Here is a 22,874-nt window from a genome sequence, read left to right as displayed (position 1 = left end):
GTGTGGTGGCGTGCGCCTGTAGTCTCAGCTACTCAAGAGTCTGAGGCATTAGAATCACTTGAACCCAAGAGGCAGAGGTTGCAGTGAGCCGAGATTGCACTACTGCACTCCATCCTGGTGACAGAGCTAGACTCTCTCCAAAAAAACAAAAAACAAAAACAAAAACAAAAAAGCCATTTGGGATGGTATAGAGATAAATAGAGGTCTGGGGGAAATGGCCCCAGAAAGAAGGCAGCAGATAATGGTAAGTCAGGATGTCTAATAGGCAGAATCCTGACTTAGCCAAGAATGTATACTCACAAAGATGCTGAGAGCAGCTTTATTTATAATTTTAAAAAGAGAAGGGAACAATCTCAAAAATATAACAAAGGAAGAAAGCTAAGTGAATTATCATTTATACAAATAAATAGGCAAACCATTAAAAATGAAGTTTACTACTGGGCACGGTGGCTCACGCCTGTAATCCCAGCACTTTGGGAGGCCAAGGCAGGCAGATCACTTGCAGCCAGGAGTTTGAGATCAGCCTGGCCAACATGGTGAATCCCCATCTCTATTAAAAATACAAAAAATTAGCTAGGCATGGTGGTGCTCACCTGTAGTCCTAGCTACTCAGAAGGCTGAGGCAGGAGAATCGCTTGAACCCAGGATCCAAATGTTGCAACAAGCCAAGATCGTGCCACCACGCTCTGGTCTGAGTGACAGATCAAGACTCCATCTTAAAATTTAAAAATTATGTTTATGAGGAATGTTAATGACAAGAGAAAATGCCTATGAGATTTATAGGGTTAAATGCAGTGTGCAGGATCAGTCTTACGTATACTGAAGCTGTAAATGATCACACATCTATACATAGCTGTAATTATACTCACACACTCGATACGAAGATGAGACATCCATGTGCCAAAGTATACACACCAGACATTTCTGGGTGGTGGGATTATAGGTGAAGTTTATCTTCTTTATCCTTTTTGCATTAAGAAAAACTAAATACTTTATTTTTTTTAATAAAAAAGAAGCTGTGCCCACTGCAAACCTATCTGTGGTGAAGAGCCTGCTGCAGGAGCGACGAAGGTGGAAAGTTCAAATCAAAAGAGGTAACAGGGAAATAGGGAGGCGCCAATCACAGCAGCAGAGACCGTCTCTGGAGATGGTCTCTATGGAGAAATCACCCCAAGAAGCTGGGAGGCCAGTTGCAAATGGGGTGCAGAGATGCAGAGATCATTAGAGAGACTTGGAGAGAGAAGGGGGCCATAAACACAAAATGTCAGTGGGCACTCAGAGGGAAGATGGTGAGAACTTCAGCAGTGGAGATTTCTGTAACATATAAGGATGTTCCCGACGTGCTAAATGGTCATGCCTGGCAGAGGCTAGCAAGAAAAGCCTCTGTCCTTGCAGAACGTTAGTAGGCTAAGGAAGCACCTTGCCTTCCCAGTCACCGCAGCATTTAGAAATCACAAAGACTGGAGAAAACTAAATGGTTACCAGTAGGAGACAGAGAAGTCAAGTCGACGTATTCATACAATGGAATACTATGGAGCCACCAGAAAGAAGGAAGAGGTGCCTTATGTACTGATAAAGAATGATCTCCAAATACATTGCTTGTGCACTTTACAGGCAAGGTGATAAACAGCGTGAATAGATACAGTTTGTATGAAAAAGGATGGAGAAGGGATTGAGAGGGAGACATCACAGTACATGCCTTTTCTCCATTATGCACCATGTGCGAATTATGTATGTAATAAAAAATAATAGAATAAATAAACCCCTTGCTTTATGTAGTTTAGCTAGTCATTTCTGAAGAATGAACACTGCACTTTCTGGGTCAAAGTGGTTCGTTCATTCTTTCTTATTTATTTTTATTTATTTATTTATTCATTCATTCATTTATTTCTTGCAGTCCTGTCCAGTCTAGAATTTCTGGAATGGGAAAAAGAGAAACTGTGATCACGGTTAAAATTTACTTGCTGAGAATAAGACCCTTATCTTTTATAATAAAGAGCTCCTGCTGGGGAGGACTTGATCCCCTGCCCAGGCCTAATTGCTAAGTTAACTGCTTGTACAGATCTCCCTCTGGTGGACATATGAAGACATCACAGAACTTTATTTTATTTTTATTTATTATTGTTTTTTAAGAGACAAGGTTTTGCTATGTTGTCCAGGCTGGTCTCAAACTCTTGGCTTCAAGTGATCCTCCCACCTAGGCCTCCCAAACTTCTGGGATTACAGACACAAGCCACCGTGCTTGGCTGACATTACAATTTTTATACCAGATGTATGCAGTAAAATATCAAATTGCCAGAATGTGAGATACATGTAATTACAAATATGTGCATATGTGTATAGACATTAAAGTTTACACAAGTATGAGAAAAGTAATGAAAACTCATGTCTTTATAAATGTGTTTTAGTATATAAATGATAACATCAAAGGAAAGTCAGTCTGAAGCCTGGACATACACACTGAAGATTTGCAAGGTGTTCACTGTTTGACAAACATTGTTGTGTTGTGATTCTCTGAACAATGCTCTCAGCCATTCAGTGAGCATCGTGACTGATATTAGCAACAGGATGGTTGCTCGCCTTCTGGCTGCCTTCTCTTTTGGGCTGAGTGATACTGCAGGTTTAAAAAGCCTTCAGGGACAGAATCAGTTACTTTGAGAGGCATGCGGAACATGTTTGTGACAGTCCTGTGGCTAAGGTGGCTCTGCCCTTAGCAGATCCCCCAGAGAGAGTATATTAGTCAATCATCACCTTTAATTATCACCTTTAATTAGTATATTGGAAAACCAGGGGGCCAGCTGCAGTGGCTCACTCCTGTAATCTCGGCACTTTGGGAGACTGAGGCAGGTGAATCAACTGAGGTCAGGAGTTTAAGACCTGCCTGGGAAACATGGTGAAACCCCATGTCTATTCAAAATACAAAAATTAGCCAGGCTGGGTGGCGGGCACCTGTAATCCCAGCTACTTGGGAGGCTGAGGCCGGAGAATCTCTTGAACCCAGGAGGCGAATGTTGTAGTGAGCTGAGATTGCACCACAGCACTCCAGCCTGGGTGATGGAGCGAGACTGTCTCAAAAATAAAAAAAAGGAAAAGAAAATCAGGGTAATTTTTTCTCTTCAAACTAGGATAAAATCAATGACCCAGCATGGCAGCCTAATCATTTATATCTCCACCTGTATCTGCACCTATCCCCGTATCTGTATCTATCCATCCTATCTATCTATTTATGTATCTTTCTCTCACCTGTATTTGAATCTAGTTTCCTCTATCGCAAAGCTCATCAGCTTTGTATCCATGACTATCTATCATCATAGAAGCCAAGCAGTGCCTCCTGGTGCCACTCAGGTATGAAACCAGAGGGAAGGGAGAGGGGAGTAAAACAACGCTCAGAAATGGAGTGGAACAGTGACAGGAGAGACAACGGGAAGAAGGAACCACCATTCACCACCACTGAGTCACGCACTTGACACACATCATCTCATTTAGTCTTCACAACAATCTATAAGGGCGGAATCCTTTTCTCTCATTTTAGAGACAAAGAAAGCAGGACTCTGAGAGTTTAATTACTGTATCCATGGTTACCCTACCCTTCGGCGGCACAGCTGGGATCTGAAGGCAGGTGTGACTAGAGAGCCATCTATACCCGGCTGACTCTCAGGACAAGAAGAAAGAAAATGAAAGGCAGGAGAGGAAGGGAGAAAGGGAGGGAGGGAGGAGGTAATGAAAGGAAATGGTAAGATGTCAATACTGATTGAGGGTCAGGGTCATTTAAATCCCACATTCTGAGCTAGAACTTCATTTTCTGATTTTTCCCTGTGTGAGCCATGCTGATTTCTGAGCAATCCCTGAGCTCTAGTCAAGGTCTTAGTATGTATTGATTGAGTGCTGTCATTGAAGCTGTTCTGTCTCTGAAATTGTCCCATGGAGTTGCTGAGGTGACCTAGGAAAGCCTCCCCATCAAATGCCATTGGAGGGAAAGGGAGAGGGGAACACACACTTCCAATGTTTCCCTAGTTAATGGTGTATTTACCTGGGACAGCCTACTAAAGTCCAACCAATCAGAAAGGTCATGAGTCGGGGATAATTTTGATGTTTAATGTTTGATGTTTAATTTTAATGTTTGATTTGGGACAAATTTAAGATGAGATTAATTTAGGTTGCATACCACAGTAGTTACTCTAAAGAACACAGAGACCCAAACATTGGCCAATAATAAAATTTGATTTTCAAAGAACAAAAACAAAAAGAAAAGAAGTTTCTTTACAGAGGTACAATGACTTCGCAATTATCACCTTGGAGTGAAGAGAAATGGTCATCTGGCCAGGCAAGGTGGCTCACGACTGTAATCCTAGCATTTTGGGAGGCTGAGGTGGGTGGATCGCCTGAGGTCAGGAGTTCAAGACAGGTCTGGCCAACATGGCAAAACCCTGTCTCTACTAAAAATACAAAAATTAGCCAGGCGTGGTGGTGCGCACCTATAATCCAAGCTACTCAGGAGGCTGAGGCAAGAGGATCACTTAAGCCTGGGAGATGGAGGTTGCAGTGAGCCAAGATCATGCCACTGCACTCCAGCCTGGGCTACAGAAGGAGACTCTGTCTAAAAAATGAAAACAAATGATCATCCAGCAATAGAAGTGATCACCTTTGACTCATAAACTCATTCACGATGCATACACACAAAACAAACTTACTCCCTCCCATTTTTAACACACAAAAGAAGTAATCATTTATTAGTTCAGATATTCTCACAGTATTTGAGGCTGTCTTGTAAGATACCCCATATTCGTGTGCTATCTTTCTTGATAATTAATTGCCAATCAAATCTTGATAATCAATTGCAAATGAAGGCGTAAGAGAAAAAAAAATGAAGTCTACACAATGGCAATGAGCCAGTGCCGACAATCAATCAGCTATTGTACAATCAAAAGGATTCCATTTGGGGCAGGAAAAGAGATTAGGTTGCCTATGAGATCTTTTTTAGCACAAGAATCCTATGCGACTGTTCAAAGAAGTCTGATCTATTGTTTCTTTTTCATGCAGATATTTTGAAAAAATACCAGGCTTGTCATTATTCTTGTAAAACCTGCAATGGATCTGCAACTCTGTGCACTTCATGTCCCAAAGGTTAGTATGTTTTGTGACAGAAGACGGCAGCAGTCAAGCCAATTCATTGAAACTCACATGTAGTAGCCTGGGCAACATAGTAGGACCCCATCTCCATAAAGAAAAATTAGAAATTAGCTGGGCATAGTGGCATGTCCCTGTAGTTCCAGCTACTTGGGAGGCTGAAATGAAGGATCGCTTGATCCCAGGAGGTCAAGGCTGCAGTGAACCATGATCACTGCACTCTAGCCTGGGTGACAGAGCAAGACCCTGTCTCAAAAAAAAAAAAAGTTTCTTAATCTAAAGGCATGATGAAGAGGGAAGAAGGAATAAGGGGAACAACATAACAACTTGATAACTTAACAACTGCTTCATCATCTATAAAAACAAAAATCACAAATAACATAACTTCCCTGAATTAGGGGAATCTTTTACTTAAATGGTACACTGACATAAAGAATGTTTAAGTGGGCTGGGCGTAATGGCTCATGCCTGTCTCAGCACTTTGGGAGGCTGAGGCAGGAGGATCACTTGAGGCCAGGAGTTGGAGACCAGCCTGGCCAACATGGCGAAACCCCATCTGTACTAAAAATACAAAAATTAGCCACGTGTTGGCATATGCCTGTCATCCCAGGCTACTCAGGAGGCTGAGACATGAGATCACTTGAACCTGGGAGGCAGTGGTTGCTGTGTGCACTCCAACCTGGGTGAGACGCTGTCTCAAAATAAAAAAAAAGACTGTTTACATGATCATTATGAAGCCCATGTTGAAATGTACAATGTTAATAATGGGATCTGATACAAAAGAAAAAAAATTTACCATAGGCAAGCCACGATTATAATCATATTAAATATAAAATGTTATACTCAAAAAGCTAAAGCATTTTCTTAGAATTCTGGGTTTGAGAGTGATTTTGAAAATTGGTTTCCAAAAGCCTCTTGCTGTCAATTGCCTTTCTAGAAATGTAACTCATCCTGGAGGACTTAGCATCACTACTAAATATTTCGGTAAGCCTGAAATAAGTGCCTGGATACTTTGGTCTTTGGAAAGGCTAAAAAGGCCATGTCTCTGCATGGAGAAACACATGATGACTATTCCCGTCTTCCCTCTTCCCTGGATTTCTAGGTGCATATCTGTTGGCTCAGGCCTGTGTTTCCTCCTGTCCTCAAGGCACATGGCCCTCTGCAAGGAGCAGGAGATGTGAGAACTGTACAGAGACCTGCGCCGTCTGCTCTGGAGCCAGTCTTTGTGAAAAGTGCCAGATGCAGCCTGGCCACCCTCTCTTCCTCCATGAAGGCAGGTGCCTCTCCAAGTGCCAGGAGTAAGTTTCCTTTTTTCTTTTACTTCCTGCTTGTAATCACTCTCCTATGGTCCTTTGGGAGCAATTCTTATTCACCGAAAAACTTCTCGGCTCTATGAGTACCCACATAAATGTCCTCTGTTGACTGACATTGCTGTGGGCCACGGCGGACTTATGTGAGGCCAGATGCCCACTTCTCCTTTGTGACTACTTTATGCGTGTATTTTTACTTCTATGAAACATATGTTCAGGGGCTGGGTGTAGTGGCTCACGCCTGTAATCCCAACACTTTAGGAGGCCAAGGTGGAAGGATCGCCAAGAGTTTGAGACCAGCCTAGGCAACATAGCAAGACTCCGTCTACAAAAAATTTAAAAATTAGCCAGTGGGTGTCTGTAGTCCCAGCTACTTGAGAGGCTGAGGCGGGAGGATCCCTTGAGCCCAGGAGTTCAAGACTGCAGTGAGCTATGATTGTGCCACTGCACTCCAGCCTGGATGACAAAGCAGGACCCTGTCTCTTAAAAAAAAAAAAAGTTCTTTTCCCATCTTGTATTAATGATCAACTGTTGTCGGTCTTTTTTCTCCGTTACTAAAGTAATACTGTGATGTGAATCTCTTCTACAGGTTTAAATGGGTGAGGCATTAATTTTAATAAGTAACACCTGGTTAGTTGTTTATGGATTCCTCCTGGTTTCCTTGGTCTCCTGGTTTATAATTGCTTTACTCTCCCTACCAACGGTCCCACCTCCAGAATTTACATAAGAAAGTGGGAAATTGCAAATGAAAAGTCCAGCAAGAAACTTTCAGCAATAAGCAACAGAAATGCCAAGTAAAATGACTGAGACATAACAGGGTGTACTATCTCACAAACAAAAAGGTTGGAAGTCCAGTACTGGTCACTTCAGCGGCCAAAAAGCTCATCAGAAAGCCCAGTTTTTCTGTTTTGCGCTGGTACCTTAGTCCGTCCACTCTGACTGGCGCCAATGCTGAGCCCACACTGTCTGTCTCCGCTCCGGACCCCATCGGCCCATGCAGCCACGACCAGGGCCAGGAAAGGCGATGCTTCCCTTTGTTGATCCCTTCCTTGAGGGAAAAGAAAACTTCCGCGGACTTCCCTTCTAATCTCAGTAGCAAGAATGCATCGCTAATACCTCCCTAAATCAATCTTTGGCAAAAAGAATGAAAACAGAAGGACTGGACTGGCTTAGGCTGAACAAGATTCACCCCTGAACACCCAAATCAGAACTCTGACAGCCATGAACAGTGGCGAGAGGGGGGCAGAAAATGAATTTGGGGAAGTAACTGGCAGTGTCTACTTTAAGGAGTTAGAATTCTCATTTGCCCTCTTACTAGAAGAATTTGATTAAAACGACATCTGTTTCCTAATGACCTATTTGTTTTCATTACTGAGACAGACTCTGTAGAGTATAAATATAAGCTTTGGTATTTACACTCTAAAAGCATCCAATCTAGCGTAGAAGCCAAGCATATTCAGTTCAGTAACACAGATACATATTTAGCACCAACTACGTGTGAAAATTGATACTGATACAATATCAATGTATTGTATTGTGTATGTGTAGCTCAGGGGAGTTTATTCCTCTACCAACAATTGATATTGGTATTGATATTGGTATGGGAAGCTAAGTTAAAACCAAGTGAAGGAAGTCTGAGTCTGCAAAAGCCTTACGATCCAGTAATAGAGGTTTATATCAGTCAGCATCATACTTCTCAGGGCCTTAATATACAAAGAGGTAAGAGATTCCAAAGGAAAAAACATTTTAAATCACCATATTTTTAATGCTTGTAATGTCCAGGTATTGTGCTAAGAGCTTTAAATGTATGATCCCATTAATTTTCACAAGAATTCTCTTATCCACATACTATTATTTTCCCTCACTTCACAGATGAGGAAAAGAATATCAGGCTCGATTTTATCCATCGAATACACGGTATGGCCAGAATTTGAAGCAAACGTCTCTGGCACTGAAGTCCAGGTGCTTAACTACCACTCAATGCTGCCTTCTTGTACAATTGAGTATTTTTTAAAATCACAACTTTACTGAGATATAATTTACACACAATTCACCCCTAAAAGTGTATAATTCAATGGTTTTTAGTATATTCACAGAGTCATGCAACCATTACCACAATCAATTTTAGAACCTTTTCATCAACCCAGAAAGAAACCCTATACCCTTTTAGCTGTTATTCCCACTTTTTCCATTTCCCCAGCCCTAAGCTACCACTAATCTCTATAGATTCTTGGACATTTCCCATAAACGGGCTTGTATAAAATGTGTTCTTTTAGCCAACCGTGATGGCCATGGTGCACACCTATATTCCCAGCTATCAGGAGCCCAAGACTGGAGAATTGCTTGAGCCCAGGAGTTGAAGGCCAGCCTGGGCAACATAGCAAGACCTTTCTCTGAAAACAATAACAAAACATATAAAACCAAAGACAAAACATGTTTTTTTTGTGTGTGTGATCGACTTTTTGACTCAGCATAACGTTTTCCAGCTTCATCCCCAGCTGGGTATTTGAGCTTGATGGTCACTAGCTCTCGAAGGATTTTGTCCAGCAGAGAGTGGAGGAACGGTAGCAAAGGGTCAGAGTAAGAGAACCTGGGTGACAAGGCAGGTCAGGAAACTCCCAGTCCTCCTCCCTAGCAACCGAGCTCCACCCCACCCAGCAAAATCAGCCAAGTCTTACAATAAAGCAAAGGTGAAGCTCAGGGATCTGCTTACCAGGGTCAGTCTCTGCTGTCTCAGTGGTAGGACTGAACTCGTTGTCATTATTATTGCCTTATTTATTTAATCATTACCTTTGTCAACTCCCTCTTGGATTCTTTGAATATTCCAGGAATTGCCAAAGCATTGAAACAAGGAAGAAAGAGATGCACTTTGCTTTACTCCAGTTAGCTGATTGCTCAACGTTTTTTTCCTCCGCGTCTGGGTTGAACCATTCTCAGGGAACAATCAGACACTATGAAGATATACAGCCATCAAGAGAGTCTGTATTTTTTGAGCAGTAGGAAAGTTACCAGCGTGGCCTAGGAATATTGCAGAATTACGAGCATATGTCATCCTGTTATGGGTAGGGTGATCTGATTATGGCAGAATCCTTCATCTTTGTGTTTACAGAAAAAAGAAAACCAACAACAGAAGACACAGAGTCTGAGGAACATATAATATCCAGTTTCTCTTGGGAAGCTTTACTGCTGTTTCTAAGAATCACCTTTTGGGTGTGATCCATCCTAGAACAGCAATAATATTTATAACAGGAACATCACCTGCAATGACACAGCATCCAGATATTCACCATTATTTATAAGTTAGCAAATATCTTTTTTTTTTTTTTTTTGAGACAAAGTTTCACTCTTGTTGCCCAAGCTGAAATGCAATGGCGTGATCTCCACTCACTGCAACCTCTGCCTCCTGGGTTCAAGCGATTCTGAGATTATAAGCGTGAGCCATCTGGCCTGGCCAGTAGCTATCTTTTGAAGGAACAGAATGGGAGGCAGGTTTGCCCTAAGCACTTCCCAGCTTGACTTTTCCCTTTGGCTTAGTGATATTAGGGTCCCAAGATTTATTTCCTTTCACAAGAATAATGCCTGTCCTTTTCCTTTCATTTTTCTGAATGTTCTTTTTCACTTCCTCATAAATCCGTGGATGCCTCTCAGCCGACAACAGCAGCAGCCCTTTTATTTTTAGCCCTAATTCCTTTCCCCCAGGAATGAATCACTTCTCCAGCAGGTCAGCTTCTCCAGCCGTGCTCTCTCTTCCTTCCACAGGGGCTTCTATGCAGAAGATGGTGTATGCGAACGCTGTAGCTCTCCTTGCAGAACGTGTGAAGGAAACGCCACCAACTGCCATTCTTGTGAAGGAGCCCTGGTCCTGCACCACGGAGTGTGCCAGGAAACCTGCCCCGAGAGGCACGTGGCTGTGGAGGGGGTGTGCAAGCACTGCCCAGAGATGTGTCAGGACTGCATCCATGAGAAAACGTGCAAAGGTACCTGGGAGCTTTCCACGGGAGAGCGAGGCTCTGCTGAGCCACCCGGTGGGGCCAATTATCTGAGGGTGGATGGCAAAGAGCTGCGGGAACCATTCGCCCTACCTTTCCCAAAAGGTACGTGTCTGTGCCTGTCATCAGAGAAACTGAGGGTGAGATATGCCCTTTTCATTATGGATGCTGCCAGCTAAGACAAGCAAGAGCCCCTTTCTGCATGATTTCTTACACACACACTCACATGTACACACAGTAGGTGTGCAAGTGCTATCCTAAGTGCTAGAGATACAGAGAAAAACTTAATGTTCCCTTTCTTTGTTTGTTTTTTGGGTTTTGAGATGGAGTTTCACTCTTGTCACCCAGGCTGGAGTGCAATGGTGAGATCTTGGCTCACGGCAACCTCTGCCTCCCGGATTTAAGTGATTCTCCTGCCTCAGCCTCCTGAGTAGCTGGGATTACAGGTGCCCGCCACCATGCCCAGCTAATTTTGTATTTTCAGTAGAGATGGAGTTTCTCCATGTTGGTCAAGCTGGTCTCAAACTCCTTACCTCAGGTGGTCCACCTGCTTCAGCCTCCCAAAGTACTGGGATTACAGGCATGAGCCACCGTGCCCAGCTGTTCCCATCTTTTTGAACATAAAATCTTACAGACTGCTAGTAAACCACAAAACACAGAAGTATCTAGAAAATTGAAATTGTTTGGCCAGGTGCGGTGGCTCATGCCTGTAATCCCAGCACTTTGGAAGGCAGAGTCGGGTGGATCACCTGAGGTCAGGAGTTCAAGCAGTCTGGCTAATGTGGTGAAATCCCATGTCTACTAAAAACAAATATACAGGGTGGTGGTGCGCCTGTAGTCCCCGCTACTCGGGAGGCTGAGGTAGAAGAATCACTTGAACCGGGAGGCAGAGGTTACAGTGAGCCGAGATTGCACCATTGTACTCCAGTCTGGTGTCAGAGCGAGACTCCTCAAAAAATAAAAAGAAAAAAATAAAAAATAAGCTGGGCGTGGTGGGGGCACCTGTAGTCCTAGCTACTCCGGAAGCTGAGGCAGGAGAATTGCTTGAACCAGGGAGGCAGAGGTTGCAGTGAGCCGAGGTCACACCTTTGCACTCCAGCCTGGGCAACAAGAGCAACACTCCGTCTAAAAAGAAGAAAACTACAATTGTTAAAAAGAGTAAGAAAAAAAAAGTTTGGGCAACTATGACAGAGATGACCACTCTGGCTATGAACAAGTTTTGTTGTTTTTTTCTTCAGGAATTATCTCCCCAAAAAAGCTGTTCAATTTTCTCTCCCGAATAATAATACAGACTGATTTAACTGGTGCTGCCCTATCCAAAGTGTTCTGCTGGTGTGACGTCAAGTGTTTTCCAGGATTCCCTCCAAAGCAAGAAAATGAACACGAATAAAATAAACCCACACCGTATTCTTCACATTGATCAAACCTTTATTCGTTGTGGTACCTGAACAATGAATGAAAAGTTAACTAATCCAACCATTCCTGAACTGCTTTCTGTATTGAACAGAGTGTGAAGTTCTCAATACAACTTTTAAAATCTGTTCATGTTTTTCGGGTTTTTCAAACAATACCGCCAGCCTCTCAGCCACCCTGTCTTTTGCAGCATTGCAACTTTTTGCACCTCCAAAGGGCAGACCATTTCAGTGTGTAAGTCCAGCACCATCTAATATGGTCACCATGTGTGGCCTCCCCCTATCAAGCCAGGGCTTGTGAGATATCAAGTCTATACCCTGGCAGGTGGGGGAAGGGTAAGCATACTCTCAGGTCAAATCAACCAGAGTGCTGAGGGAGGAGCTAGCCCACTGCAGAAACAATGAATTCCTTTCCCCCGGAGATAACTTGCTGCTTCCTCCTTTCCCCAGAGTGCATGCCTGAGTTCTTCCTGCACAATGATGTGTGCCACCAGTCCTGTCCCCGTGGCTCCTATGCAGACTCACACCACTGTGTCCCCTGCCATAAAGATTGCCTGGAGTGTAATGGCCCCAACGCTGACGACTGCGAGCTCTGTCTTGAGAGTTCCTGGGTCCTCTACGATGGGCTGTGCTTGGAGGAGTGTCCGGCAGGAACCTATTATGAAAAAGAGACTAAGGAGTGCAGAGGTAAAGACTTCTGGGATTCAAAATAGGCTCCAGGGTTTGCGCAATTCCAGCCCAGGCCCAGCCCCAGAGCTGTCATCTCAATCTTTTTTTTTTTTTTTTTTTTTTGAGACAAGGTCTCCCGCTGCTGCCCAGGCTTGAGTTTAGTACAAACATGGCTCACTGAAGCCTCCATCTCTTGGGCTCAAGTGATCCTCCCACCTCAGTCTCCAGAGTTGCTGGGGATATATAGATGAGGTCTCAGAATGTTGCCCAGGCTGGTCTTGAACTCCTGGCTTCATCAAGCAATCCTCTACGTTGGCCTTCCAAAGTGCTGGAATTACAGGTGTGAGCCACTGTGTCCAGCCCATCTCATCCTTTACCCCCTCACTCAAGGAGTCGTATTTTGAATCGGTTGTAAATCTTCTTTTAAATGAATCACTCATAAGCTTTGTACAGGTAACTTTTGTTAGTGACAAATCACATGGACCTTCCTCACAACAGTGGCTATGAACTGCTGATCAAAATAACATTCTCACATGAAGATTTACAGCAGAGAGGAGGAATCTTCAAGTCACCCAAGACTTTTCTTGAAATGTTAAGCCATTAAAAGTTTATAGCACAAGCAAACTGTGCCACCATAAGGGACTTTATTGGTGCCTCTTGTCTTTCTCCATGGTTTTTTTTTTTTTTTTTTTTTGTTGTTGTTTTCTGAGACGGAGTCTCACTCTGTTGGCCAGAGTGCGGTGGCATGATCTCAGCCCACTACAACCTCTGCCTCCTGGGATCAAACGATTCTCCTGCCTCAGGCTTCTGAGTAGCTGGGACTATAGGCACATGCCACCGTGCCTGGCTAATTTCATATTTTTAGTAAAGATGGGGTTTCACTATGTTGTTTAGACTGGTCTCCAACTCCTGACCTCAAGTGATTCACCCACCTCAGCCTCCGAAAGTGCTGGGATTACAAGTGTGAGCCACTGCACTTGGCCCATGTTTTTTGTTGTTGTTTTTGAGATGGAGTCTCGCTCTGTTGCCCAGGCTGGAGTGCAGTGGCATGATCTCAGCTCACTGCAGCCTCCACCTCCTGGGTTCAAGTGATTCTCCTGCCTCAGCCTCCTGAGTAGCTGGGACTACAGGCGTGCACCACCACACCCAGCTAATTTTTGTATTTTTAGTAGAGACAGGATTTCACCATGTTGGCCAGGCTGGTCTTGAATGCCTGACCTCAAGTTACCTGCCCTCCCCGGCCTCCCCATTATGTTTTAACTCCGCATGAATCATTTGCCTCTTATTCATTATCAAGGGACAGAAAAATAAGTTATGCATTACTAGAATTCTCTAGCAAGTGAGAGAAATGTGTGGTCAGGGGGCTTTTCCAGAGCCCCAGGGTCTACTCCGATGAGGCAGCCAGCAGCCCTTCACCCCTCTACGTCACCCGCAAGCAAACACAAGATAGATGTCCAGAGGCAGTTCCCCTAACAACCGCGAGAGCCAGAGAGTAACCTTCCACTGAGAAACGCTGGGACACCCACGCCCTAGGACATACTCAGGGGAAGGTTTTTGCTAGGACATGAAGATGTGTCTCAGTCCTGAAGGCTTTCTGCTCCAGCCTTGTGATTCGGATATGCCTTTTTTGTGTTTTATGTAAAGCATTATTTAGTGTTAATGTCCTACCTGCTCACAGTTGAAAAAGCATGGACGTCAAGGCTGTGTCCACATGCAGACAGGCGGGCGTTCGCGGGTCTGGGGATAGCTTCTGGGAGCCGAGAGACTCAGCCACACGCCTTCGGCGCCATCTTGCCTGTGTGAGGGCAGGAACTGAGGTTGAACTTCCGGCCTTTCTCTGATGTTCAATAATGAAAGTAATTTACCATATAGAGAGCTTTACAGGTCTCAGAGCATGTTTTCTTAATTTACCTGATTTAATTATCTTGAAAAAGGCGCCTGGTTGCTCATTGAAATCACCTGGGCAGCTCTAACAACCACAGATGCCTGCACCCAACATTTTAATTCCTCCTCCCACCCCCGGTAATTCTGATGCTTAGTGTGAGTTGAGAGCCATTGAGGTATATGGCAATTTTCTCCATTTTCCTGAGAAGGGAATAGATGCTTTAAGAAGCTAAGCGCCTGCTCAATGTGACCCCGCTAGTGAGGACAGAGTTGGAAACTCACTTGACGTGTCTCCCTACAATGCGATTGCGCTTTGTACCAGACCAAAGAGGGGAAAAGGAATGTGGTATTGGAAGAAACACAGAGACAACCTGACTTTCCAGAGAGATGACACAAATGACCCAATCTGAAAATTAAGATTTGGGGAGGTGTAGAAAAGCATTTAGAATGAAGCAATCTCAGCTGGGGACGGTGGCACACATCTGTAATCTCAACACTTTGGGAGGCCAAAGCTGGAGGATCATTTGAGTCCAGAAATTTGAGACCAGCCTGGGCAACATAGCAAGACCCTATTTCTTAAAAAACAATAATAATATAAAAATTAGCCAGATGTGGTGGTGTGCACCTGTGGTCCCAGCTACTCAAGAGGCTGAGATGGGAGATCGCTTTAGCCTGGGAGGTCAATGCTTCAGTGAGCCATGATCACATCACTGCACTCTAGCCTGGGAAACAGAGCAAGACCCTAGAGCTAAATCAGTCAACCAACCAACCAACCAACCAACCAATCAGTCAATCTCTAAGCAGGATCTTCTCTAAGAAACACAAGGATTTTAGATTCATTCTGATCACCCAGATTATCCTTTAATAGATAGTACAGACACCTCTAGAAGTCCCATACCTTTCCTGAGGCACTGGGGCAGAAGTAGCGAGGCAGTTGCTGAGGTCCTGGGTTCAACTCCTGATACTACTTAGCATAAGTGACTCAGCATCTCCAGCCCAATTTCCTGATTTTGATTAAATGAGAGGATAATATAAACAATAATAATACCATGCATCTGTTCAGCCAGGGAAGTCTTACTGGGGGCCTGCTATGTGCCATGTGCTCTTTCAGGCCTGGGGAACAGCAGGGAGCAAAACGAACAGATTCCCTGCCCTCATGGAAGTCACATTCTATTAGGGAAGACAGGCACTAAAGACCATAAGGCAAGAGCAAAAATAAGGCGGGGCAGGACAGGAAGATAGGCAGAACAGAGATAAAACTTGAGATGCCTTAGAAGATTTCATTGAGAAAGGGGGGAAGCAAACCCTGCATGCATCTGGGAGAAGAGAGTTCCAGGCAGAGAGAACAGCAACTACTAAAACCCAGAGATGGTCAGCCTGGTGCAGTGGCTCATGCCTGTAATCCCAGCCCTTCAGAAGGCCAAGGCAGGAAAATCACTTGAGGCCAGGAGTTCAAAACTAGCCTGGGCAGCAAAGTGAAGCCCCATCTCTATTTTTTTTTTTTTTTTTTTGAGACAGGGTCTCACTCTGTCACCCAGGCTGGAGTACAGTGGTACAATCACAGCTCACTGCAGCCTTGACCTCCTGGGCTCTGGAGATCCTTCCACCTCAGTCTCCTGAGCAGCTGGGACTACAGGCGCACATCATCATGCTAATTTTGTGTTTTTTGTAGAGACTGTTTCACCATGTTGCTCAGGGTGCTCTCAAACTCCTGGGCTCAAGCAATCCACCCATCTTGGCCTCCTAAAGTGCTAGGATTTCAGGCATAAGCCACTGCACCTGGCCCCCATCTCTATTTAAATAAATAAAAAGAAAAGAAAAAGAAAACCTAGAGGTGAAAGTGAATTGTTATTTATCTTTGTCTAACAAATACTTATTGAGTCCTGTTATATGCCAGGCCCTCTCACAGGCACTATGTGTTCAAAAATAAATGCAAAAGGGACCTTTATTTGTCAACAGACAATTAAATACATTCCAACAACTGCTGTACTCGTGATAAGCTCAAGGTATTCTGGAGGTGAGTGGAGGACCGTAACAGGAGGTGTTACGATGGTGGAAAAGGTGCTGTTACAGAATGGCTTGTTATTATTTTGTTGCAGTTTGGGTAATTATAGTGAGCCTTACTAATATTTCTGAGGTGGCTGTTGCAGGAAGGCACTCCCTGGATACCACAGAGAAAATAAAATAATTTTCTCTCATTTTGCAAAAGAATGGCCCACCCGAGTTCAAGGGCTGTACCCAATTCATGACCCCACACCCTTGGCCCAGAGCTCTGGAAATCTCTGGAAGAAATGTGGAAGGACTGTGAACATTCTTTCCAAGGGGAAACCATTCCACCGAGGGCCACCCTGGCCGTCGCTCACTCTGTCTGCCACCCCTCCACGCCCACAGATTGCCACAAATCCTGCTTGACCTGCTCATCATCTGGGACCTGCACCACCTGTCAGAAAGGCCTGATGAAGAACCCCCATGGGAGCTGTGTGGCCAATGAGAAATGCACCCCCTACGAGTACTGGGATGAGGATGCTACTAGGTGCAAGCTCTGCCACGTTAAGTGCCTCCACTGCACAGGGCCGGCGGAGGACCAGTGCCGCACGTGCCCCAGGGACAGCCTTCTTCTCAGTGAGTTACTTCTCCAAGGAGGGCTTTGTGTTTCCCTCCCTCTGGGAAACGTCCTCAAACACTGCCTTGTCCAGTAGATACTGGCTTCTTTCTTTTTAATTTTTTGCTTTGTGTTTGGGAAATGATGCAAGAGTGAGAACCATACAGAGAACAGCACATGGATGGCCTTCGCCCAGTTTGCCCATCGCTCATCTTCTGGCCCACTTGCTCTATTGTTTGTCTGGGCTCTCTCTCTCCTTCTCACTTGTTCTCTCTGTCACGCTCTCTCACTCTCTCAGTGTATACATGTACATCATTCCCAATATTATTTTTTTGAAGCCATTTGCGGGCAAGTTACATATATCATGGCCCCTTTCCCGTAAATATTTTAGTACCTATTTCCTCCGATTAGTGTTATTTTCTTACATAACCACAGGATAGGTATCAACTCTAGTAAATATTCCATTCATACGATATTTTAATACACTATCCATATTAAAATTTTGTCAGTTCCCCTTTAGGGTTCAGTCTAGAGTCACTTGTTTCATTTCACTTCCATGTCCCCCCATGTTTTTGTTGTTGTTTTTGTTTGTTTGGTTGTTTTGGTTTGTTTTGTTTTGTGAGGAGTCTCATTCTTCTGCTCAGGGTGGAGTGCAGTGGTATGATCTCAGCTCACTGCAACCTCTGCCTCCTGGGTTCAAGCGATTCTCATGCCTCAGTCTCCTGAGTATCTGGGACTACAGGTGGGCACCACCACATCCAGCTAATTTTTTTTATATTTTTGGTAGAGATGTGGTTTCACCATGTTGGCCAGGCTGGTCTTGAACTGCTGGCCTCAAGCAATCTGCCCTCCTCAGCCTCCAAAAGTGCTGGAATTACAGGTATGAGCCACCGTGCCCAGCCACTTTTTTTCTAAGAGACAGGCAGCCAGGCGTGGTTCCCAGGCTGCTGGATTACACTGGCATGATCATGGCTTACTGCAGCCTTGAACTCCTAGGCTTAAGAGATCCTCCTGCCGTAGCCTTCGAAGTAGATGGGATGGGATTACAGGCATGAGCCACCATGCCTGGCCCTTCCATGTCATGTCCAGCTAATTTCTTTTTCTTTTAAGAGACAAGGGTCTCACTGTGTTCCTCAGGCTGGTCTCAAATTCCTGGGTTCAAGCTATTCTCCTGCCTCAACCTCCCAAAGTGTTGGGATTACAGGCGTGAACCACTAAGCCAGGCCCTTCCATGTCCCTTTAGCCTCCTTTAATCTGAAATGTTTCCATGGGCTTTCTTTCTCTCTCACAATATCAATGCTTTAGACAAATACAGTCTTCATTTCTCCTTTTGGATGGGTGTGAAGTTGCTCTGTGATCAGTTGCAGAGTGTGTGTGCTCGGCCAGCCTACTTCACAGAGTTGTTGTGTCCTCCAAGAGTCACACCTGGAGGTGCGTGATCTCGGTGATATTAATGTTGATCATCTGACCAAGATGTTCAGTTTCTCTAATGCATAATTACTATTTATTCCCTTGTAATTAATAAGTAGCCTGGGTGGGCTACAGTGGCTCATGCCTGTAATCCCAGCACTTTGGGAGGCCAAGGCAGGCGGATCACAAGGTCAGGAGTTCAAGACCAGACTGGCCAACATGGTGACACCCCATCTCTACTAAAAAGTACAAAAATTAGCTGGGCATGGTGGCTTGTACCTGTAATTCCAGCTACTTGGGAGGCTGAGGTAGGAGAATTTCTTGAACCAGGACTCGGGAGGCGGAGGTTGCAGTGAACCGAGATCGTGCCACTGCACTCCAGGCTGGGCTACACAGAGCGAGATTCCATCTCAAAAAAAAAAAAAAAAAAAAAAAAAAAAAGTAGCCTGTGGGCTTACTCTTTAAGAACATGTAGATATTCAGCTCCTGATCAAAATTTCCCCTCCATGTAGCGTGGCTGATTAAGAAATCTTCTTAAGTAAAATGTGGCACAGTTCAAGGTTGGCCATGTCCCTCAGATCAGGTTTGAAGGTTATTGGTAATATGAAGCAATGTCCTCAGGTTTCCAGGGGTACTGTGACTAGGCTTAAAACAAGCATGGGAGAAAGAAAATGAAATAAAGCTTAACCAAAAAAGAAGCCATAGGAGACAGAAGAAAGAGATGAATATGGTGAAGACCAGGAAGTGTGAGCACTTTTCTCCCCTACCAGAAGCGTGAACCTCCAAGTAGACGTGTGGTAGGCTGGGCGCAGTGGCTCACGCCTGTAATCCCAGCACTTTGGGAGGTCGAGGCAGGAGGACTGCTTGAGCCCAGGAGTTCAAGGTCAGTCTGGGCAACATAGTGAGACTTCATCTCTACAAAAAAATAAAAAATTAATTAAAATTTTAAATTTTAAATTTTTAAACATTAAAAGAAATGTTTTAAAGACATGTGCAGCAAGCTTTTCTTCTTCATGTTGAGCAAGGATGCCATTCCCCTGCTAAGACACGGGGAGACTCATTCTCAGTACCATTCCTGATCACTTCACAATAGAAAACACTTAGAGACCAGTCTTCTGTCTCCAGCTGCCTTAGCTCCTGGTCCACAAATCTCTGTGACTCTCCTTCCCAGCAGTTGCTGCTTCACAAAAGCATTCCCTCCAGCCACATCTCCCATGTAATCTCACCCCCTGGGACCTTCTTTTCTACTTATCTCCAATCTAGAGTTCCACCAGTAATCATCTCAGATGCCTTCATACAGAGAGGAAGACACCTTGCTTCTACAAAGCGGTCTTCCCCTCAACAGAGGCTGTAGATTAGACTAGAACTGAGGCTTCAGCGCTGGTGTAAGACACAGAGCTGTAGCCCCCTGGGGATGGGCCCAGATTTGCTCAGCCTGGTCTCCTCACATTCTCTCCACCCTGCCCCATACCACCACACCACCAGGGTCAGGCTATTTATAAACTAGATACTTTTGTTGTGGTAGAGTGGATAATGGCCGCCCTGAAGATGTCACATCCCAATCCCCAGATCCTGTCAATGTATTACTCTGCTTGGTAAAAGGGACTTTGGGGCTGTGATTTAATTAAGGATCTTGGCATAGAGAGATTATCCTGAATTATCCACATAGGCCCAATGCCATCACAAAGGTCTGATAGGAGAGATGCCAGGGGATTGGAGCCAGTAGTAGAAGGTGATGTGATCAGAAGCACGGGGACAGAGAGAAGATACTGCACTGCTGCCTTTGAAGACTGAAGAAGGGGCCATGAGCCAAGGCATACAGGTGAACTCTCTGAGTGGAAAAGGAAATGAAACAGATTCCCTCCTAGAGCCTCTAAAGTGAACAGAGCCCTGTGGGTCTGTTTGGACTTCTGTGGGTCTCCAGAACAGTAATAAATTGTTTTTTCAAGCCCCCAAGGTGGGGATATTTTGTAAGAACAGCAATAAGAGACTAATATAGAGGTGTTTTTCCTTTAGGAAACTGGGACTTCCCCCTAGTTAACCGGATACATGAGCTGGACATTGAGCCGTTGCCAACATCCACAGTCGCTGGACTGTAGTTTCTGTTCTTCCCACCACGGCTAATCCACTGTGACCTCTGTTTTCCTTGTATTCCTCATGGCCTTAGGGCAGTTCTGTTTCTGGGACATTCATCTTAGTTCCCAAGCATATCCATCAACTCACAGGGACATTGTTCCATTCTTCCTGAAGCCCTCTCCTCCCTCCTACCATGGCACACAGGAGGGAGAACATAGGGGAGATATGTGTCATGCTTGATGTCCAGAAAGACTTTTTTCCTCCCATGACAGATACAACCTGTGTGAAGGACTGCCCAGAGGGCTACTATGCCGATGAGGACAGCCACCGGTGTGCCCGCTGCCACAGCTCTTGCAGAACGTGTGAAGGGAGACACAGCAGGCAGTGCCACTCCTGCCGCCCGGGCTGGTTTCAGCTGGGAAAAGAGTGCCTGCTCCAGTGCAGGGAAGGGTAAGTGCTTGATACATTTTCCCCCATGTAATTCCACAGCCACACCAGATATCAACCCATTTTACAAATGAGGAAACTAAGATTCAGAACACTTAAAAAACCAGTTTGAAGTCTCAGTGCTAGTAAGGAGCAAAGATGAACCAATTCACCATAACAGAAGAGAAACAGGAGAGGCAGAGTGAGCCAATGAGTTAACACAAAGGGTCAGATTGTCCGGCCAGAGTCACATGAGCAATTGATCTTCCTCAGCAACAGTCCTCACTGATAATTCAAAGCATATTGGCAGCTGGGCACTGTGGCTCATGCCTGTAATCCCACCTGTGTGGGAAGTTGAGGCTGGAGGATCACTTAAGGCAAGGAGTTTGAACCAGCCTGGGCAACATAGTGAGACCCCATCTGTAAAATATTAAGATACGATTAGCTGGGCATGGAGCCATGAGGCTATAGTCCCAGCTTCTATGGGAGCTGAGGTCGGGGATGATGGTCACTTGAACCCAGGAGTTGGAGGCTGCAGTAAGCTATGATTGCACCACTGCACTCCAGCCTCAGTGACAGCAAGATCTTGTTTCTAAAAATTAAAACAATTTGGGAAAGGGTCTCAGCAATCACAAGGCAGAGGCAAAGCATCCTTTCCTCAGAGAAGCCCAAGACCCTTAATGGAGGTTCTTTTTCTTCAGCTTCGGGATTTGTTCTGATTCAGATTTAAAATTCAGGGTCTCACATTCTCCCAACCTGCTTATGTGGGGAGAGCAGTGCGTGTGGAACATTGATTTACAAAGGAAACAGTTCCATTAACATCTCCACCTATTCCCCATTAATTCCCCAACCTGTCATGCCCTCCATAAATCCACAAATTACAGGTTTTGTTATCATTAACAACCTAGACACACATTTGATGTATCCCTCTAAAAGCATTTCACAGATAAGGACTCTATTATTTTTCTGCTAGGAAAAACTGTGTTATCAGAAGGTCTGATTGCCAGCATATTTGGAAGAGGGTTTGACCCAGTCATCCTGTTTTTTCCCCCTGGGCATTCCCAGTAAGGAATAAAAGATTGATGATAGGCCTGTTGCTGACTCTTTCTACCCAATCAATAACCTAGGGCACTGGGAGTTTCCAGACCCAAATCGAGGGCTGTAACCTTAGACCTTCCTCAAATACTTTCACCCAAATAGACACATCTCTTCAGTCCTACAGCAGTTACTGCTTGTTTTATTCATTTTAGTGCTATATGCTGCCTTGCATTTCGATGTATCTCATTCACTTATTTATTTAACACGTTTCATGACGAGCACTTTGTATGTATGAATAAGGTGAGTAAGACAAAGACTGACTGTGTTAGTTTGTTTTCACGCTGCTGATAAAGCCACACACAAGACTGGGCAATTTACAAATGAAAGAGGTTTAGTTCGACTTACAGTCCCACGCAGATGGGAAGGCCTCACAATCATGGCGGACGGCAAGTAGGAGCAAGTCACATCTTATGTGGATAGTGGCGGGCAAAGAGAGAGAATGAGAATCAAGCGAAACGGGTTTCTCTTTATCAAACCATCAGATCTCGTAAGACTTATTCACTACCACAAGAACGTCATGGGGGAAACTGCCCCCACAATCTAACCTTGTCCCACCGGGTCCCTCCCACAACACATGGGAATTATGGGAGTACAATTCAAGATGAGATTTGGGCGGGACACAGAGCCAAATCATATCACTGACCTTTTAGAGTTTATTTTTATTCCTATATGGCTGTTCCCCCAAAAATTATAAACTCCTGGAAGAAAAACACCTCTTCTGTCTTACATTTGCCTCTACAACGCTCAGCACAGAGCCACAATTAGCAGCTCTTGAAAAACACCAGCCAGGCTGGGCACGGTGGCTCACGCCTGTAATCCCAGCACTTTGGGAGGCCAAAGAGGGAGGATCCAAGGTCAGGAGTTCGAGACC

At 44.7% G+C, this 22,874-nt stretch overlaps 1 protein-coding gene across 2 annotated transcripts in view; it reads left to right on the top strand.

Annotated features, from left to right (window-relative positions):
- PCSK5 (proprotein convertase subtilisin/kexin type 5) overlaps nucleotides 1–22,874 on the top strand; it is a 472,843-nt gene that overhangs the window by 427,384 nt on the left and 22,585 nt on the right. The window contains exons 28-34 of one of the 2 annotated variants that reach the window (XM_064361640.1): nucleotides 1,014–1,094; nucleotides 5,041–5,124; nucleotides 6,230–6,425; nucleotides 10,197–10,414; nucleotides 12,289–12,525; nucleotides 16,783–17,013; nucleotides 20,752–20,929. In XM_064361640.1, coding sequence (XP_064217710.1) covers nucleotides 1,014–1,094; nucleotides 5,041–5,124; nucleotides 6,230–6,425; nucleotides 10,197–10,414; nucleotides 12,289–12,525; nucleotides 16,783–17,013; nucleotides 20,752–20,929 — 1,225 coding nt within the window. The remainder of the gene's footprint in view (nucleotides 1–1,013; nucleotides 1,095–5,040; nucleotides 5,125–6,229; nucleotides 6,426–10,196; nucleotides 10,415–12,288; nucleotides 12,526–16,782; nucleotides 17,014–20,751; nucleotides 20,930–22,874) is intronic. The other variant, XM_064361641.1, reaches the window with a different exon arrangement.

Source organism: Aotus nancymaae, unplaced genomic scaffold, assembly GCF_030222135.1.
Source record: "Aotus nancymaae isolate 86718 unplaced genomic scaffold, 86718_ANA_hifiasm-v0.15.2.pri h1tg000041l, whole genome shotgun sequence".
NCBI classification, from domain to species: Eukaryota; Metazoa; Chordata; class Mammalia; order Primates; family Aotidae; genus Aotus; species Aotus nancymaae.
Note: the sequence above shows the minus strand (reverse complement) of the source record. Positions and strands in the feature narration are given on the sequence as shown.